At 43.3% G+C, this 19801-nt stretch overlaps 1 protein-coding gene across 1 annotated transcript; it reads left to right on the forward strand.

Moving 5' to 3' along the window:
• The first annotated feature begins 628 nt into the window (after window positions 1–628).
• On the forward strand, window positions 629–15559 carry sel1l (SEL1L adaptor subunit of ERAD E3 ubiquitin ligase). The gene is given in 22 exon segments (XM_042094448.1): window positions 629–1301; window positions 1637–1674; window positions 1849–2047; window positions 2492–2659; window positions 3976–4081; window positions 4572–4734; window positions 5074–5127; window positions 6225–6284; window positions 6638–6719; window positions 6963–7117; window positions 7416–7472; window positions 7700–7768; window positions 8177–8254; window positions 8464–8526; window positions 10037–10124; window positions 10853–11001; window positions 11348–11513; window positions 12001–12075; window positions 13057–13229; window positions 13435–13563; window positions 14290–14429; window positions 14431–15559. Coding segments are annotated over 22 exon segments (2358 nt in total). The 5' UTR covers window positions 629–1234; the 3' UTR covers window positions 14510–15559.
• The last annotated feature ends 4242 nt before the right edge of the window (window positions 15560–19801 follow it).

Here is a 19801-nt window from a genome sequence, read left to right on the forward strand (position 1 = left end):
TGTTCAGACAGCTAGAAAAATCCATTGTGTCTGAAAGCAAAAGAGAAGTATTACAGTATATTGAAATTCCTTCTCCTACACTACTCTTTCACAGATGTATATAATACATTATTAGTGTGGCATGGTCTGTCGATCCTATACAGTCACTGAGATATCGCCACTCATGGAATGACTCGTTACATCATTAATGAATAAATAGTTCGACCGGACCTAACTGTTGTATAAGAACATTTATTTTCCATTCACAGCCTGGAAAATATGTCGAGCATAGTTTACATTGTGTAGCCTAGCCCTGAGTTTCAGAACGCACTGGTAGTTCCTCCTATCATTTTTAAACTTTAAAAAGCTTTCCAATATGAGTTGTATTGGTTTGAGTGTTTTTGTAGTATTCATTTTCATTAGCTTAATTAGTGTCAGATGGTAGTGTCAGGTGTACTGTAAACCTCGCTGTCTGTAAGGTTTATGTAAAAAAAAAAAAAACTTCAGACGAGCTGTCGTGTACAATCCAACGCGTTTTTTACAGATATGTAAAGTCAATTGTGTGTGTGCATACGCCATTGGACAAGAAGCCTTTAACCTCTTACGATTGGCTACTATTATCTCATCGCGCTTTGCGATTGGTCTATTGGAGGATTAGGAAATGGTGTGTGAAAGGGTTAGTGGCTGGTCAGCTATCTGAAACTAGAGCAAGACCTTTCGTGTCTGTAGGCGTTGTTTATTTAAGTTTTAGCGACAGGGCAGCATTGAGGTGTCTTTGTTTGTATGTGCAGTGCGATACAATTAATGTCAAAAGTCTGAGACTAACATATACAAAGCGAGCAAGCTTTTGTTTGCGAAACGATAATGCTAACTAGCGATAGCTAACTTGCTAGCTTGCTCAGTGTCTTGAGTCGTCAGGAGCGTTGTGTTGACTCCTACACACCAGCTACCTTGTGGATTAGTTCTTTGGCCTCGTAGCCAACCTTTTACGAATGGCAATGTCTTTGACATAGCCAACTAGTATTAACGATGTATGTGTGTAGAGATACTTGTGATGCAGATTGTGTGTGGCCACTGGAACGCCAGGTATAGCTACTACCTCATGCGGAATAACTGTCGTAGCTAGCTAGAGTAGCTAACGACTCCAATGGAATAGGGTATAAAAGTGAATGATCAGCTGATTGAGCTAACCAGCTAATCTATTTAGCTTGCTGTAGTTGTCCTCGTTGTTAAAGGGCTTTGTGGATGTTCCGCAATGAAGGCGACGAGGATCTGTCAACTTCTATTTGTTGTCATATTTGTGTCTCTGGGAACAACAGCTGGTAAGTTGCATCGATTGCTGTACGAATAATACTGCAGAACAGCTTTCTGTGTACCTAGCTACAACAGCTATCCAGATGTCAAGTAGACTGCCTTAATGGTTTAATAGATAACCAACGATTTTTGAATAAGTGGGCTGTATAACTTTGTCTCGTAGTTATTTCAGTAATTTAAGTTATCTCAACAGTGCCAGGAAAGCAAGGTGGTAGGCTGGAGTACTAACGTTAGACTTTAAACCGTATACACTATCTCGCTTACAGTGCAAGCACTTGGTAAACATGGATATGCTGATGTTTACAATATCTCCTTTTAAAGTGACTGGTCTGTATCTTTGCAGATTTGCAAGCCGAAGAGAATGAAGTGCCAGACGTCAAGGTAAACAGTTAGTTGAAGAGGTCAACGACACTAAATATTTAATGATATTCATTGTGCTGGTATTTGCTGGTAGCCCGACTCCTTCACTGTGCTTCATGCTCATTGTCATTTCAGTAGCACAAGACTAGTAATAAAACTGGAAATACTTTGCCCCCCCCCCCTCCTTTACTACAGCAGAACATAGAGAAGAAGGAACAGGTCCCAGTAGGGGCCCATGTGGTAGCAGGCCAGTCCATTTACCCACAGGAGCCAACCCCAACGGAGGAGCAGGCCCAGGAGGAGCAGGAGCATGGCAGGGGAGCACCAGAAATGGAGGTGGAGAAGGAGGACCTACCTGACCAGCCCTCCCCTCCCCAAGTGAAGCCCAAAGAGAGTAAGCGCTCCAAGGGATATGTTCTGTCCTGCCTGGCTGTTTATTGTGGTTAGAGAATGTCCTCTGTTGTCAGTGATCTACATGGTGGTCATAGTTAGTTTGGAACTTGATCTCATGACCTTATGAAAGTGGGAAGAAAGGGCTTGTCATTCTGTGCTTTTGTTATGAATGGAAGATGTAGACTACACTGACACAGTTCATAGAGGGGGATCAGTGTTTCACTGTGTTGATGAGAGAGGAATGGCTATGCTAATGTTAATGACTGTTCTTTTCGTGGCACTCTCTGTTTCATTCTCATTTGTTCTTGTGAGCGTGTGCTTGGATGAGATCAGTGTGCCTTTGCCTGATATCCACCGTATGGTATGAGTGTTCAGTTTGGTTTCATAATGTCTCTTACTACACACTTTAGCATTATCTGTACCGTTTGTCTGTTCTCTGCTACAGTTCCCGTGGCGATTGGGGGCACAGCCTCAGGGGAGCCCTGCCTCTTCCCATTCCGCTTCCTGGGCAAGGAGTACAGCGACTGCACTACCGAGGGCCGCCGCGACGGCAGGCTGTGGTGTGCCACCACCTACGATTACGACCACGACAAGAAGTGGGGCTTCTGTGAAAGTGAGTGCACTGCGTGTGTCTGTGTCTCTGTCCCTGTGTGTGTGTCCCTGTGTGTGTGTCCCTGTGTGTGTGTCCCTGTGTGTGTGTCCCTGTGTGTGTGTCCCTGTGTGTGTGTCCCTGTGTTGTGTCTGTGTGTCCCTGTGTCCCTGTCCCTGTGTGTGTGTCCCTGTGTGTGTGTCCCTGTGTGTGTGTCCCTGTGTGTGTGTCCCTGTGTGTGTCCCTGTGTCCCTGTGTGTGTGTCCCTGTGTGTGTGTTCCTGTGTGTCTGTCTCTGTGTGTGTGTCCCTGTGTGTCTGTGTGTCTGTCCCTGTGTGTGTGTCCCTGTGTGTGTGTCCCTGTGTTGTGTGTGTGTGTGTGTGTGTGTCCCTGTGTTGTGTGTGTGTGTGTCCCTCCCTGTGTTGTGTGTGTGTGTGTGTGTGTGTGTGTGTCCCTGTGTTGTGTCCCTGTGTTGTGTCCCTGTGTTGTGTGTGTCCCTGTGTTGTGTGTGTCCCTGTGTTGTGTGTGTCCCTGTGTTGTGTGTGTGTGTGTGTCTGTGTGTGTGTCCCTGTGTCTGAATGGAGTGTATATGTGCATGAGTTGTCCTGAGAGACCAAGCGATTTCCTATGTAAATAAATGAGTGTCCTGAGTGCTTGTGCACTTTAGTGGGGCATGTGTAGAGGATCATGGCTGTTGTGGTTGTGGCAGTTGCTGTTAAACCTTTAAAGATTCAAAAAGTGTCTCAACTTGCCAGCACCAGCTACTTGAAGTGTAGTGTATTGGTAACTCATGTAAATATGTATTGTTTATCGCTTGCAGTGTGGGCATTGTTGGAACCCTTCTATTTAATTCATACCATCAGATGAAATCAGTATGTCATATGTTTTGAAATCAGTATGTCATTATGTTCTCTTTGTTATTTTTTACCATTGTTATCATATCACGTATTGTGCCATTGGTACACAATTCATTCAACTTTCTTTTGTTGTGGCACATGGAGACTGATTTATACAACAAACACATTTATTCTTGCCTTTTGAGCATTTGCTCCAACTTACAGATGATTAGCTTAAGCTTGGTGTTGGTGACTGGTGTTGTGAAATCACAAACTAATCCTCGCCAGGTGTAATCAGGCAGCAACTTCTCATGTTTCACTGATGGACCTGGGAATAATATAATGGACTTAACATGCCACCGACACCCTCTTTTGATTTAAGCTCACCAGCTGCCAGCCACTCACCAGTGCTTTACTTCAGCCTGTCACTGAAAGTGAGTAACCCAGGTTGAAGTGAACCTGCCCACTAACTGTCTGTTAACCTTTGACCCCTCACCCCTTGTAGCGGAGGAGCAGGCAGAACAGAGGCGGCAAGCTGAGGAGGCCGAGGAACAGTATCAGTCTGCCGTCCGGATGATCAACAGCACCAACCGGAAGAGCCAGAAGAAAGAGTAAGGCCCCCCCTTCTGCCCCTATCCCTTCTTTCTGCCATGATTCTGTTAGCGATTTCATACTGCAGCTCAGAGGTTTTACCCACGCCATGCTCAGTGCCACAGCATGCTGACTCTGCTGGGTCTGCTCCTCCGGTTATGTTTGAGGGACTCTTATCTAAGTCAGGGTCAGACGCTAGTCTTAACTGGATCTGTGTATTTATACACGGTATTTAGTATTTATCCTAAGGACTTATCAGGGCCTTCAAGGTTAGTGACCAGTTCTGTATTCATTCTTTTCCAGATGCAGGTATATATTTGGGTGATCTTTAGACAAATATGTCCGTATATGTGAATATCCAAAGATATGATGATGTAGGGAAATCTCAGTAACAAATCATTGATGCCATGACAGAATATAATGGTGCAAAAAATGTAAATCTCATCTCTTAACATTCCTGTCTGTCTTGTTCTCTTCCTCACTGTTATTCCCCTCTCATTTGCTCTCCAGGGCATATGAGAGGCTACTGAAGATCTCTGCTAAAGGTCACGTCAAAGCGACAGAGAAGGTGGCCTATGCCATGTTGTTTGGAGAATACATCCCTCAGAACGTCACTAAGGCCAAGGATCTGTTTGAGAAGCTTGCACTTGATGGGTCCCCCAAAGCCCAAATGGTACATTTCCTTCATTTATTTGCATCCTATGACAGATTTTACTTTACATTACTGGTAGTAAATGAGGACATATTGTCCCCCCAGATGAGTCCTGAAAAGTACTCTTTGATAAAGAACTATTTATAGAACCTCTGTGGAAGCCTTTTCATTCTTTGGTTAATGTTTGGAAGCCTTCATACCCTCAACCAGTATTATTTTCTGAGATGTATGCATATTGCTGTGGTTGAAATTGTCTTCAGTGCAATGGGATTTTCATAAGCCGGCATCTTTTCCCAGATCTAAAATGTAGGCCTTGTTGCTATTTTTTGGTATCTGACTTCCACTTCAATGTCCCATCAGGCTCTCGGCTTCCTGTATGCGGCAGGTCTGGGAGTGAACTCCAGTCAAGCGAAGGTAAGTGTTCTTTCTGGACTCTGAGGGAGTAGTCTGGACAGTGGTCTGGTTTCAGCATGAGCATGTCTAAAATAGGTGCACTCTCCATTAGTCACGGATCACATTGACCAGCGGCAAGCGGCAGTTGTCCTATTGTTCGCTATTGTTCGGCAGCAGAATGATTGGAGTGGCAGCGTTGCTCTAGCGTCACACAATTTAAGCGTTGAACTTGGTTCAATTTTCAAAGCATAACGTGAGGCTCATCAATTGTCCATTTAGACAATTGAACACAGACCCTTTGTGTAACGTAGGAACGAGATCAAACTTCGATGGTCTGAGTGTTGTGTTGCGCTTTATCGCTGCCGCTTCGTTATTTCCAACGTGATCCCTGCCTTACAGCGCCCACTGGACATTAGGGGCCTGTGTCCACCAATCACGTTTTTTTTGTGCTGATAGCGCCCTCAACCTCGTTTACAGAGCTCTTCGGTCAAGCGGTTATTGTCGCTAGGTTACAGCGCTGTGAATGCTAAATTTCACAGGATTTGTATAGCCGCTGTTGGCGCAAAAAACGACACAGGCCCTAAATGAAGAGTTTGGTTCCAAAATCCTATATCCTCCATTTTAACTAATTGTTTTCCAGATTATTTCAGTGGAACTGTAATTGAGTTATTGTTATTTGATGTATATTTACTCAACCAAAACAAGTGCAATTGTATTGATATTAACGGAAATACACAATTAAATAACATGACAATAGCATTACTTATTTGATTAATGTTTTTAAAAATGGAGATATAGCGTTTTAAAACCAAACTCTTCAAATATAAGTTTTTAATACATACTAAATGTTCACAGCCCAGTCTCATATGGCCTAATGGTGGTTGATGTCAATAGGTTTTCATCTTAACAAATGTGTAGAAAAAAGGGTTTATGTAGCCTGTAATGCTGTAATGATAAAATTAGTAATTAGACATTACGTGTATACAATCAGGAAAAACACATTAGGCCACAAGTTGAGTGCAAAAACACATAGTAGTGTACATGATAATATACTGAAAACATTGTAAGATTTTATTTGAAGCATCTTCTTTAATTGTTCTCTCATGTTATATTAACAGGCTTTGGTTTACTATACCTTTGGTGCCTTGGGTGGTAACCTGCTTGCCCATATGATTCTGGTACGTATGAAATGTTTTTCTCGCATCTATTCAGTCAGTTCTGCGCAACCTGATTATGGGCTGATATGCCACATTTAAAGGAAATACGATTCAGGGGACCAACTAATGTGTATGTGGAATATAGAATGTGCAAGGCGTGGCTATCAAATAATGTGGCTGAAAGTTCAGTTGTTTTAATAAAAAACCTTTAAGTTATAACTAACTAGTCTACAGTATACTATATTAAGCAGCTGGTGAAAAGAGTGAAACTTAATACTGTGTAAAGTGTGTGTTCTGTCACAGTTGTCAGTGTCATGTGATGTATGTTGTCTGCTAGTCAGTGATCATGTGATTCTCCTTTTTGCTGTTCCTAGGGCTACAGATACTTTGGAGGAGTTGGAGTGCCTCAGAGCTGCGAATCAGCGCTCACTCACTACAGACTCGTGGCCAATCATGGTGAGATGCCTGCCTGTTCATCCACCCTTTACCTCACTTCCTGCTGTCTGGGGAACCAATGAGGAAGCAAACAATTACTAATGCACCTATTGATGATAACAGATGTGTCTTTTACATAGATAGACCAACTTATAATAATGAGGTTATAACAAGTTAAATAAAACACTTTGCAGTTCGTACATGCGGTGTCTTTCCTGTGCTTTTGTGGAGCCTGATGGGATTTGTGCTTTTGTTCCTCCTCAGTGGCTAACGACGTCTCCCTGACGGGGGGCAGTGCTGTGCAGAGGATCCGACTGCTGGACGAGGTGGAGAACCCTGGCTCCAGCAGCAGCATGCTGGAGGAGGACCTCATCCAGTACTACCAGTTCCTGGCCGAGAAGGGAGACGTCCAGGCACAGGTGAGCCCTGAGTGCTGCTGCTGCTGCTGCTCTGGAGCTTTTTTATCAGCCTACACTGGTCACACCTTTGTGTCCATAAAGAATAGTGTTTGAGACCAAGCCTGTATATCCGGAAAAAACAATTCTGTAAAGGATAACAGATACTGAAGACAGGCACAACTCGTAGTTTGCAGTGTCTGTTGGCAGGTCAAACATCAACTTGTTGCTCTAGCAATAAGTTCTTATGTTTTTTTTGTTTGTTTTTTTTTCCGTTTGAGGGGCAAAAGGAGTCGTTGTTTTATTGGTTTGTCATTTCCAGGTTGGTCTGGGTCAGCTGCATCTTCATGGCGGTCGAGGAGTTGAGCAGAATCACCAGGTGAGCAGTGAACCATCACTCAGATCCACTGTTTTAATCACTACCATGAGTCTATAGTATTTAAAAAAATATCTTTGATTATCTGAACTCTTTTACAAGCAACGTCATCAAGATCACACTTTGGTCACCACCTTGTGTAAACTTTTTACCAGTTGAAATGACTCTTCACTTTGACCATAGTAATTGATCCAAAGTTAATTTGCTGGACTCTCACCCTTTCTCTTCAGCGTGCCTATGACTACTTCAACCAAGCTGCCAATGCAGGAAACACCCATGCCATGGCCTTTTTAGGAAAGGTAAGCGAATACTACATTGGCATTGTGCAGAGTTCATTTGAAAGGGACTGCTTGAAGTCTTTGGAATATATTTATTTCCAGACAGCGCACAATAAGACATTAACCTTGTACAACAAGAGAATATGCGTTGTGCCAGGTTTTAGCAGATTGCTATTTTCCACCTGTAGTCCCTGTAGTCTTGCACTGACTGCAATTCTTAAACCTGTCTCTATCCATGTCAGTGTTTTCTTGTGCCTCTACATATTTCTTCTATGCCCATTTTTTTTCTTGTGTTAAAATTCTCCCCCTTTCCACCTCATTTTGGTCACATTTTACATGGTCTGTGATGTGCTTTGAAGCTCCTTGGTGATGAGCAGTGTGATATTGCCAGTGCGTCTCTTATGTGTCTGCGTGTCTGTCTGACTTCAGATGTACTCCGAGGGGAGTGAGTTTGTGCCGCAGAACAATGAGACGGCGCTGCAGTACTTCAAAAAGGCCTCTGATCTGGTGAGTGTCTGGCGCTCTGGGCCCATCACAGCACAGCACACAATACAGCACAGCTGCCGGCTCACGCTGCTTTCTGTCTGAACTTATCTCTGTTGGCTCTTTCTCTCTCTCTCTCTCTCTCTCTCTCTCTCTCTCTCTCTCTCTCCCTCCCTCCCCCCTCTCTTTCTCTTTCTCTTTCTCTCTCTCTCTCTCTCTCTCTCTCTCTCTAGGGTAACCCAGTGGGACAGAGTGGTCTGGGAATGGCCTACCTGTATGGAAGAGGGGTCCCTGTGGTAAGCCAAAATGTCACTCTCATGTACCTTCAACACCACACCATTTTTTTTTTCTCTGTATCAGACATTACGCACAGTCCCATAAACCATATAATGACTTTTAATGAACATTGATAGAGATGTGATAGACAAGACTCAAGTCTTACAAACAATCTCTTACTTCCATTACTTCCAACATGCTATTCCTGTAGAAAACCCGTAGCCCAGTTACATGCCTGCAGGTAGGCCTGCTTTAAAGAGATGGGAAAAACATCATTCCAGCTAGGCATTCAATAATGAATATTGAATAGTATATTGTAATACATTAGCCTATAATAAATGTGCAGTGAGCAGAATTTAGGCATGGCTGCATGTGACATTTTTACAGATCAAAATGCCTAACAGCAGTTTTGAGTTAAGGCTATATGTTTATTGTTAAGCCTATTAAATAAATTCATGATAGAGTAGACAAACCATTTTTCATCATATGATATTTGCAACAATGTGACTCAAAAACAGTCTCTGCTAGCAAGTGACGGACGGACCGATGGTAATTTTGATACCACAGATTTAATAGAGACCCAGTCAGACCAATAGTATGAAAAATCAGGAACAGAGTTTATTTACAATGATGCACATCAAGGGAGAGACAGCATGACTTCACCTCCACAAGATCCATCAGCTGCTCTAACTAGACAAGGAAATAGTTAGGGTTTACGTATCCTTCCAGGCTGACGGGAGATGGCGTTGGTCATCCCATCTCACGTGGACTACACTGAATCAGACTCTGATTAGTGGCAATCCGGAGCAGATAGCTACTGACTCAGCCATGCAGAACAGTGAAACACTGCAAAGTCATAATATTCCCACTTATCTCTAAATACAGTCACACACAGATGTACACAGGGACAGTACAGACATCATACAGTCATTACATAGAATCATACTTTTAGTATCAAAGTGACCCACTAATGAGAAATGCAGAACATTAAACCACATATTGGAATATTGGACATAATGCAGAACATTAAACCACATATTGGAATATTGGACATAATGCAGAACATTAAACCACATATTGGAATATTGGACTTGGACATAATGCTGAACATTAAACCACATATTGGAATATTGGACATAATGTTCTATTCCACTTTCTCTCAGGATGGACAGACGGATGTTCCTATAATTTATAGATAGATGCATATGAGGAAGCATTAGTATGTATGTTAGTGTAATGGGCCCTTTCCCCTAACTAAACTTCAGGTCTGATGATAATGAAACCACCGCATCAAAGGAAGGCCTCTAGTCTTTATTATCATCTCTATACTTCTAACCTTGCATACCACTTTGACTCGGTAGTTGGAACAAGTGAGCAAATAAGTGCACATATTAATGTGAGGGAAGTAGTCATGCAGGAGGGAAAACATTATTGCCAAGAGAAATGAACAGGCAGCCATTCCTGTAGGCTCGATGCTGGGATCTCATAGTGGGTAAACCAGGACGCCTCTGTTTCTTCTTCTTTCTCCAGAACTATGAGCTGGCTCACAAATACTTCCAGAAAGCTGCTGAACAAGGTTGGGTGGATGGACAGCTTCAACTAGGAACCATGTACTACAGTAAGTCTGTGTTGTTTCCTCCATTTATGCCTATGGGGCTGTGTGTTCTTTAGATGATGCTCTGCCATTGTTTAGTCACCCCTCTCACTTCACCATCTCTGATTTGTCATGGTTGTTTGTCTGTCTATTGGCCTGAAATTCGTAAATCTCACATGCATTTGTTTCCTGTGTTGCCAAGGAGATTGTTGCCCTGTGAAACTCCCACCAGTGTTCTGTTCTGAAATTGGAAGGAAAACAACAGCAGTTATGAAAGTGCAGCGACAGATATTTGTTTAAGCTGCCCGTTATGTTCCTATTTAGGCCAGTCAGTTTTTGGGGCCATTTTAATATTATAAGAGTACAACTTGTTCCCCAACAAAGTCAAGAGTCTTATCTGATGTTGGAAACTAGTCCAGTGTTCCATATTACATTAGAAAGAAGTCAGCAGGGAAATATGAAAGTGAATTTCCATTCAGCCATCGAAATGGGAAAGTCTATCTCAAATGTAGTGTGCTAAGATTGCAATGATCTGATAATGCCATGTGTAAAAAAAAAACCCACAGTGAGTTAGTGGGCAGCAAAAGCACAAATTCCACTTCTCTTTTCACACTTATCTCTTTCTCTCCTCCCCTCCTCTTTCGTTCCCCCCATCCCACCCTTTCCTCTCTTCCTTTCTTTCATTCCTCCTCTCCTCTCCTCCTCCATCTCCCTCCCTCTCCTCCACCTCTTCATGTGTCTGCGTTCCTCAGATGGGATTGGTGTGAAGCGAGACTACAAGCAGGCACTCAAGTACTTTAACCTGGCCTCCCAGGCTGGCCACATCCTGGCCTACTACAACCTGGCACAGATGCACGCCACTGGCACAGGGGTCATGAGGTCCTGTCCTACTGCTGTGGATGTGAGTGTTGTGTCCACTTCAGTCCACACACACACACACACACACTTTCACAGACCTATGTATTCCCATGTATCTGTGTGCATACGTTTTCAACATGCATGCACAGATACATACATTCACAAGCACTGCAAATGGATGAAATCAGAGTGGGAGAGACGTGCATATCCATATGCTGCCTCCTGCACTTTGGTCTGTTGGTCTGGAACCATTTGAAACATTTGAATCGTTATGTTTATATGCAGACACTTTTGTCCAAAGCAACTTATAGTGGCATCCATAAACATTACACACTCAGTAATGTATCAACATACGGTCTCTGAGTGTGTGTTTGTGTGTTTCCCTGTAGCTCTTCAAGAACGTGTGTGAGCGCGGGCGCTGGTCTGAGCGTCTGATGGCGGCCTACAGCAGCTTTAAGGACGGCGACCTGGACTCAGCGCTGGTGCAGTACCTGCTGCTGGCCGAGCAGGGCTACGAGGTCGCCCAGAGCAACGTGGCCTTCATCTTGGACCAAAGTCAGTCCCCATCCCCTTCCTCTTCCTCTCATCTCCTCTTTTTCACCCCCTTCTCAGGCTCTCGCTGTCCTTCCCCTCCTCCACTAGGGGGAGCTGTTGGCATGCGACGGCCCATGATTGATACTGTAGCAAGAGAAGAGTCAGATTAGCAGAGTACAGTCATATTGATAATTATAGTAATGAGGGCAATGAAATAATTGCAATGCAGAATAATTACATAAGAATCATTTTTTGTGACGGTTATATAATTATTGATTACAGTTGGCATGTTTTGCTGCAACTGATGCCCACACAGCAACCCTCCAAACTAAATTAAACTGTCTAATTGCATTAGATTCTCTACTGTGTTAAGCTATGAAAGCATGCATATGTGTAAGGCCATGGTAAAGGACACAAATGACACAAAACACATGTGAAACAATGTGGTGATTTTAGAGAAAACTCTGTCTCACACTGCTTTTGTGTGTGTGTTTGGGTTTGCCAGCAGAGGGGTCGCGCATCTTCAGTGAGAATGAGACGTATCCACGCGCGTTACTCCACTGGACCAGAGCTGCTGTCCAGGGTCAGTGCTATACACACACACACACACACACACACACACACACACACCCCTCACAGGCCAAAACATGAACTGTACTCACCACCAGCATGGCACCAATCTGAGGATGAACTCTACTAGTCCATTCATCGTTCCAGAGGGGGACCTGGAGCTTCAGCTTCCATTGAACCAATAGCTGGAGCAAGAATGGTTTGCCTACCGACCTTTTAATATGGTTAAGGTTCAATATTTTAGCAGTGTTGTGAATTCAGGAGCATCACTGGGGTTACTAAATATTTTGATAGGGAAATCTGAAAGTGCATTTCCATTCAGCCGTTGAAATGGGAAGGTCTATCTGAAATGTAGTGTGCTAAGATTGCAATGATCTGATGAGAGCCATGTGTAAAAAAAAAAACACAGTGAGTGAGTGGGCAGCAAAAGCACAAACAACGTAAACATGATATCAGCTGATTTAATGTACTAGCGCTAGTTAGAACGTATGGTATTTGTAGCCGATCTCTAGCCTGATGTCATGAGTCGATATGATATTAAGTTGTGGAAACTAAGTAATAAACTAATTCATGTTAAATTGCAAGTGAGCAATACACCAAAACACTCCTGATCACACACACACTCATAATGTCTCTCTCTCTCTCTCTCTCTCTCTCCCTTACACACACACACACACGCACACACACAGTGTTCGGTTACATCACTGAGTAGGTCTACCCCAGACGTAATTATTATAGGTTATTTGATAGTAATGGAAAATCTACATAAAACAGATATATTAATTTACTTTGAAGTGAGTAGGGCTAGTTTACAGCATGACATTGGTTGTGCATATTAATAAATTGCATTTAATGGCGGAAAATTATTTTTAATCTAATTAATAGTCTATTCCAAAAAGAATCTATAGCTGCAGCCCTATCTTTCTTTGGACCTCTGTTTTGACAGCCGTGTGTGTGTGTGTGTGTGTGTGTGTGTGTGTGTGTGTGTGCGTAGGCTACACAGTGGCCCGTATCAAGCTGGGCGACTACCATTTCTATGGGTACGGCACGGATGTGGACTACGAGACTGCAGTCATGCACTACCGTCTGGCCTCAGAGCAGCAGAACAGCGCCCAGGCCATGTTCAACCTGGGCTACATGCACGAGAAGGGCCTGGGCATCAAACAGGTGAAGGTGACATATATACACACACACACACACACTTCAATAATACACTGAATTCTGCTGTATGCTTCACAGTGTGTGTGTATACTGGCGTCTACCAGTTCTCAAATAGGATCATGTTCCGACCTTCAGCACCACATATTGTGCGTCACTTAACCTTAAATGAAACAGACATCAGTGGAGACTCTGACTCTGGTCTCTCGCGCAGGACATCCACCTGGCCAAGCGCTTCTATGACATGGCAGCCGAGGCCAGTCCTGATGCCCAGGTGCCCGTGTTCCTGGCACTGTGCAAGCTGGGAGTCGTCTACGCACTGCAGTACCTGCAGGATCTCAATGTACGCCACACAAACACACCCACACAAAGTGCTGAAGTGTTAGTGTTTCTGTGGAGAAGAATTTGAATTAACTTAAGATAAAAAAAACACAAGCCATACAATAATGATTTTTTATTTATTATTATTATTATTATTATGATTATTATTATTATTTTATTTAATTTTCTACTTATTTTGTTTATATCATATTATTTATCCCCTTTCAATCTCAATGTGTCTGTTCTTGGCCACACTTTCTTACACTCTTCTTCCCTCTTTTGCTCCATCCTTTTCTTCTCTCTCTCCCCTGTCTCTACTGTCTTCTCTCTCTCTCTCTCTCGCTCTCGCTCTCGCTCTCTTGCTCTCTCTCTCGTGCTCTCTCTCTCTCTCTCTTGCTCTCTCTCTCTCTCTCTCTCTCTCTCTCTTGCTCTCTTGCTCTCTCTCTCGTGCTCTCTTGCTCGCTCTCTCTCTCTCTCTCTCTTGCTCTCTTGCTCTCTCTCTCTCTCCTCTCTCTCTCCTCTCTCTCTCTCTCTCCTCTCTCTCTCTCGCTCTCCTTGCTCTCTCTCTCTCGCGCTCTCTCTCTCTCTTGCTCTCTCTCTCTCTTGCTCTCTCTCTCTCTCGTGCTCTCTCGTGCTCGCTCTCTCTCTCTCTCTCTCTCTCTCTCTCTCTCGTGCTCTCTCTCTCTCTCTCTCTCTCTCTCTCTCTCTCTCCTCTCTCTCTCTCTCTCTCTCTCTCTCTCTCTCTCAGCTGAGGGATATGTTTACTCAGGTGGACCTGGACCAGTTGCTGGGTCCTGAGTGGGATCTGTACCTGATGACGGTCATCGCCCTGCTCCTGGGCACCGTCATCGCCTACCGCCAGAGGCAGCACCAGGCTCCCCCCGCGCCCGCCTCCAGTGCCCCCGCGACCCGCCGAGCAGCCTGACCAGCCTGACCAACCAGGGCCCGCCATGCCTGAGGAGCAGTGAGACACCCATCCACCCCCCCCCCCACCCCCTTACCCCACAGCCATCACCACCAGGAGCGGGGGAGAGAGCGGGCCGAGAGAGACTCAAATCAGAAGCTCCTCTCCTCTGTTACCCCTCACTCTCCTAGGAAACTGCCCAACGATGGAGGAGACCATTCATCAACTACGTACCCCCCCCCCCCCTTCTTCTTGTTCTTGTTTCTCTTATTCCTCCTGAGTTGATCCATCAATGCCCCCCCCCAGGCTTCTCCAGCACTTTCCCCACACAGCCCAGCCCTGGTCATCCAATATCACTTCTCAGTTCTGTTTCACAGCAGTGGACAAATGTGGACAGAGACACTGAGAGACAAGATAAAAACAAGTGTCCCTTTAATGCATTACGGTGTCCCCAGACAAACCTCCCTTTTCCCCATACGGGGTCAAGAGGTCATGGCTTGATCGTTCCCCAGGTGATGTATGACAACACCACAAACCCTCCTCATCAGCGTCAAGAAGGAACGCTGTCAATGAGAGGAAGAGACTGAATGAATGATGACAAAATGTCCTGTCTGCGCCATCCCTTGTGGTCAGTCAAGAGCGCAATGTCCAGGGTGGCCAGCGAGAAAGTGTAGGGTTTGCCTACGGGCTTTGGACACATAGAAGAAAATTAATGCTAATGAATGGGGGAAAAAAAGAACATTTTTAAATCGGTTTTGCCTGCCTGTTGATGTTTATTTCTGTTTCTCTCTGTAGCTTCCGTACATTTCTTGGCTAGCAATATGATTTATCATCACTTGTCTTCTGATATGACGTCAACTGGAAGATGTCATCACTGTTGTGTATTTTCTTTAAAAAACAAACAAACAAAAAAAACGAAACAACGAAAAACATTGATGTTGACAGGCATGCTCTGATATGTTCTATTGAAGAACATGCTTTTCAGGCACATATGTCCCATTCAGGAAAAGAACCAGAGGAACACTGTTGGCTGCCCTTCAGCAGAATTTACCAGGGATGTTTGGGAGTAGCGTGTTGTTATTGATGTAAAAATAAATCTGACCATAATTAATAATTGAGATTACAACTGTTTTTTTTTTTCTTTCTTTTTTTGCATGATTGTGAACAATCTTCACATTGTCCACTCTCTCAGACTATTCTATCAAGTGTAATGGCTCAATTGCCACACAAAGTGGAAGGATTGAGCGCTTTGAGTTGAACTTCAGCTAGATGCTTTAGCTGTTGCTTGAAAAAGAAACTCAACCCCTTGCCAGCTACATGCTCAATGCATCTGGTGTGTCAGCTGTGTTGAAATCCATTCTTTGACAGCTTTTAAGGTCCTTTGACTACTCTGTGAAGCAATACCCTAGTGGAGAGCACTTCTATGAATTCTATTTTTCATTTATATATCAATGCTTTGCAATATATTAAAAACAAACAAACAATGTGGACAGATTCATTCAGTGGTTAATACTATGTTTTTGGAGAGTTAAGAAAATGCTTGGACAGGAACAAGGACATATTTTGACAGTAACAAGGAAATACTATTTAAATGTGTCTTGAGATGCTGGGTGTAGCTTTTGTGTGAATTATTTGTGAGTTAAGAGTTCATGTCAGTTCACAGAGCAATATTAAATGTTTCGACTTCTGATAGGAGGATAATTCCTGTACCGAGAACTGATTTTTAGTTTTACACAGTGAATGACTGAGGGAAATCTCTTGTTTGACTCTGCCTTCTCTATCCAGCAACGGATATGATGGACATCAGCATGAACATGTATGGTGGTCTTCATCTCCTGCCCTTCATCAAGCTGAACATCTTTAGACAAAGTGGAAACTGCACAGTGGAAACTTGGTAGGAAACGGCACATAGAGTGGACTAAATACTTCATTTTTACCATGTCTAGTTTGTAAGGAAGACATTAAAATGACCCTTGGCCGCACAACGGATGCATCAGTGTCTGTTTTTGGGAACCCAAAGTGTTTGTACCTTTTCTTATTATAATTCTTCTCCAGTGGATGTCTATGGCAGCCCATAGAACCGTACAGTAAAAAGTTGTGAAATTTGGCACATTGATTCCATACATTCCCATATTCCATTTCACAAATTTTCAAGTCTTAACCCCAGGCAGTCTAGCGCCACCAATGGGTCAAAGTTGGTGTTGCATCCATGCACTTAACTTTTTAACCATATGTCCAATTTTGAACATCGATATATAGTTGGAACCCCTTGACGCACCTGAGTTCAACGACTCCTATTACGTTACTTTCCGCCATATTGGACCTCCGCCATATTGGATTTCATCAAAAACACTTAAAAGTTTTCATAGGTCACAAACTTGGCACAGATGATCTTCAGACCATGTCTCATAATTGCATTGCCTTTGACACCCATACTCAAAACTGGTCGCCAGTCACAACCAATCAAAATTGGCGGCGAAGCCGCTAAACAGGAAGTGAACTCAGATCTCAGCAAGGCTTTCACATATCAAAACCAAACTCAATACATGGGCTGAGGACCCAATTAGGAGGAAGCTCAATAAATTTCATGACTTTTGACCTACAGGTGGCGCTATAATTAACAAAACTACGTTTTGGCCTGTATGGGGTGATGTGTTTGAAATTAAAACATATTAGTGATCTCTGTTAATACTTTGGGAGGTCCTTAGGCTGTCACATATTAACTTTTGACATGATTGGACCGCCATATTGGATTTCATCAAAAACACTTAAAAGTTTTCACAGGTCACAAACTTCATTCAATTTTCACGAAACTTGACACAGATGATCTTCAGACCATGTCTCATAATTGCATTGCCTTTGACACCCATACTCAAAACTGGTCGCCAGTCACGACCAATGAAAATTGGCGGCAAAGCCGCCAAACAGGAAGTGAACTCAGATCTCGGCAAGGCTTTCACATATCAAAACCAAACTCAGTACATGGGCTCAGGACCCAATTAGGAGGAGGCTCAATAAATGTGATGACTTTTGACCTACAGGTGGCGCTATAATTAACAAAAGTACATTTTGGCCTCTATGGGGTGATGTGTTTGAAATTAAAACATATTAGTTATCTCTGTTACGACTTTGGGAGGGCCTTAGGCTGACACATCAACGTTTGACATTAACATAATTGATTGGACCGCCATATTGGATTTCATCAAAAACCTTTAAAAGTTTTCACAGATCACAAATTTCATCCAATTTTCACGAAACTTGGCACAGATGATCTTCAGACCAAGCCTCACAAACGCATAGCTTTTTGGACCTTTATTCAAAACAGGTCAGCCGTGACGACCAATCGAAATTGGCGGTGAAGCCTCCAAACAGGAAGTGAAATGTTATCTCCGCCAAGCTTTCACGTATCAAAACCAAACTCGGTACATGGGCTCAGGACCCAATTAGGAGAAGGCTCAATAAATTTGGTGACTTTTGACCACTATGGGGGCGCTATAATCACAGGAAGTAGGCTCATATCTCAGCAACACTTTCACATATCAAAACCAAACTTGGTATATGGACTTGGAACCCCTCCCTGAGGACACACAATCAATTTGGTGACCTTCGACCACTAGGGGGGCGCTAGAGTTACAGGAAGTTAGCTCCTATCTCAGCAATGCTTTCACGTACCAACACCAAACTTGGTACATGGACTTGGGACCCCATCCTGAGGACACACAATACATTTGGTGTACTTTGACCACTAGGGGCACTATAATTAGCAATACTTTCTCATATCAACCTCAAACTTGGTACGTGGACTTGTGGTCACAACCTGAGGACGCACAATAAATTTGGTGACTTTTGACCACTAGGGGTGCTATAATTAGCAAGACTTTCTCGTATCAACACCAAACTTGGTATGTGGACTCATGAACACATCCTGAATAGCTACAATACATTTGGTGTCTTTTGACCACTAGGGAAAACTATGACATGAATTAGGCTCATATCTTACTAATGCTTTCATGATTTGAAACCAAACTTTTTACATGGACTCGAAACCCAATCCCAATCCAATCTAATCCAATCAACAATCACATGAAGTAGGCTCATATCTCAGCAATCCCAATCCAATCCAATCCAGTCCAATTCAATCCAATCCAATCAACAATCACTTGAAGTAGGCTCATATCTCAGCAATCCCAATCCAGTCCATTCCAATCCAATCCAGTCCTGTCCAATTCAGTCCAGTCCAATCCCAATCCCAATCCAATCCAATCCAGTCCAATCCAATCCAGTCCTGTCCAATTCAGTCCAGTCCAGTCCAGTCCAATCCCAATCCAATCCAATCCAGTCCAGTCCAGTCCAGTCCAATCCAATCCAATCCAATCCAGTCCAGTTACAATCCAATCCAGTCCAGTCCAGTCCAATTCAATCCAATCCAATCAACAATCACATGAAGTAGTCTCATATCTCAGCAATCCCAATCCAGTCCAATCAAATCCAATCCAGTCCAGTCCAATCCAATCCAATCCAATCCAATCCAGTCCAGTCCAGTCCAGTCCAGTCCAGCCCAATTAAATCCAATCTAATCAACAATCACATGAAGTAGGCTCATATCTCTGCAATCCCAATCCCAATACAGTCCAGTCCAGTCCAATCCAATCCAGTCCAGTCCAGTCCAGTCCAGTCCAATCCAATCCAATCCAATCCAGTCCAGTCCAGTCCAGTCCAGACCAATCCAATCCAATCCAATCTAATCCTGTCCAATTCAATCCAATGCAATCCAGTCCAGTCCAGTCTAGTCTAGTCTAGCTTAGTCTAGTCCAGTCCAATCCCAACTTCTGCTTATTTGCTTGCCCCCCACATTGCTGCTTGCAGCTATATTTTTTATTAGTTTTACCAACTCATAGAACAAGCTTTAAAAATTGCATACTGTATGAGCATAGTGGGATAGAGCTCTTCCAACCAACATGGAGTCTATGAACCAAAGATTCTAGGGCCTTTACTGTATACCACAGTACAATCAGGGTTCCCACCAGGGTCATGGAATTTCTGGAATATCATGGAATTTTAGAAAGTCTATCCAGACATGGAATGTCAGGGAATTTTGTTGTATCAGTTTAAATTTACTTGCCAAAAAAATACATTAATACAAATATTTCCACGCAGAAGTGGAGTATATCTGGTAACTTTACTGCTTGCTTGAGTAGCCCAAATGTGTTTATTCAATTCCCATTTACTCATCTCCCGCTCTAAAGAAGTAAAAGATTCTTGAACCCTGTGTGGCTGCTCTGAAATAATTGGTCGCCATATTGTACAATTAATTATATAGTAAGTCATGGAAATTCCATTTTTGTTATAAACTAAA

This window comes from Alosa sapidissima, chromosome 6 (genome assembly GCF_018492685.1).
Source record: "Alosa sapidissima isolate fAloSap1 chromosome 6, fAloSap1.pri, whole genome shotgun sequence".
NCBI classification, from domain to species: Eukaryota; Metazoa; Chordata; class Actinopteri; order Clupeiformes; family Clupeidae; genus Alosa; species Alosa sapidissima.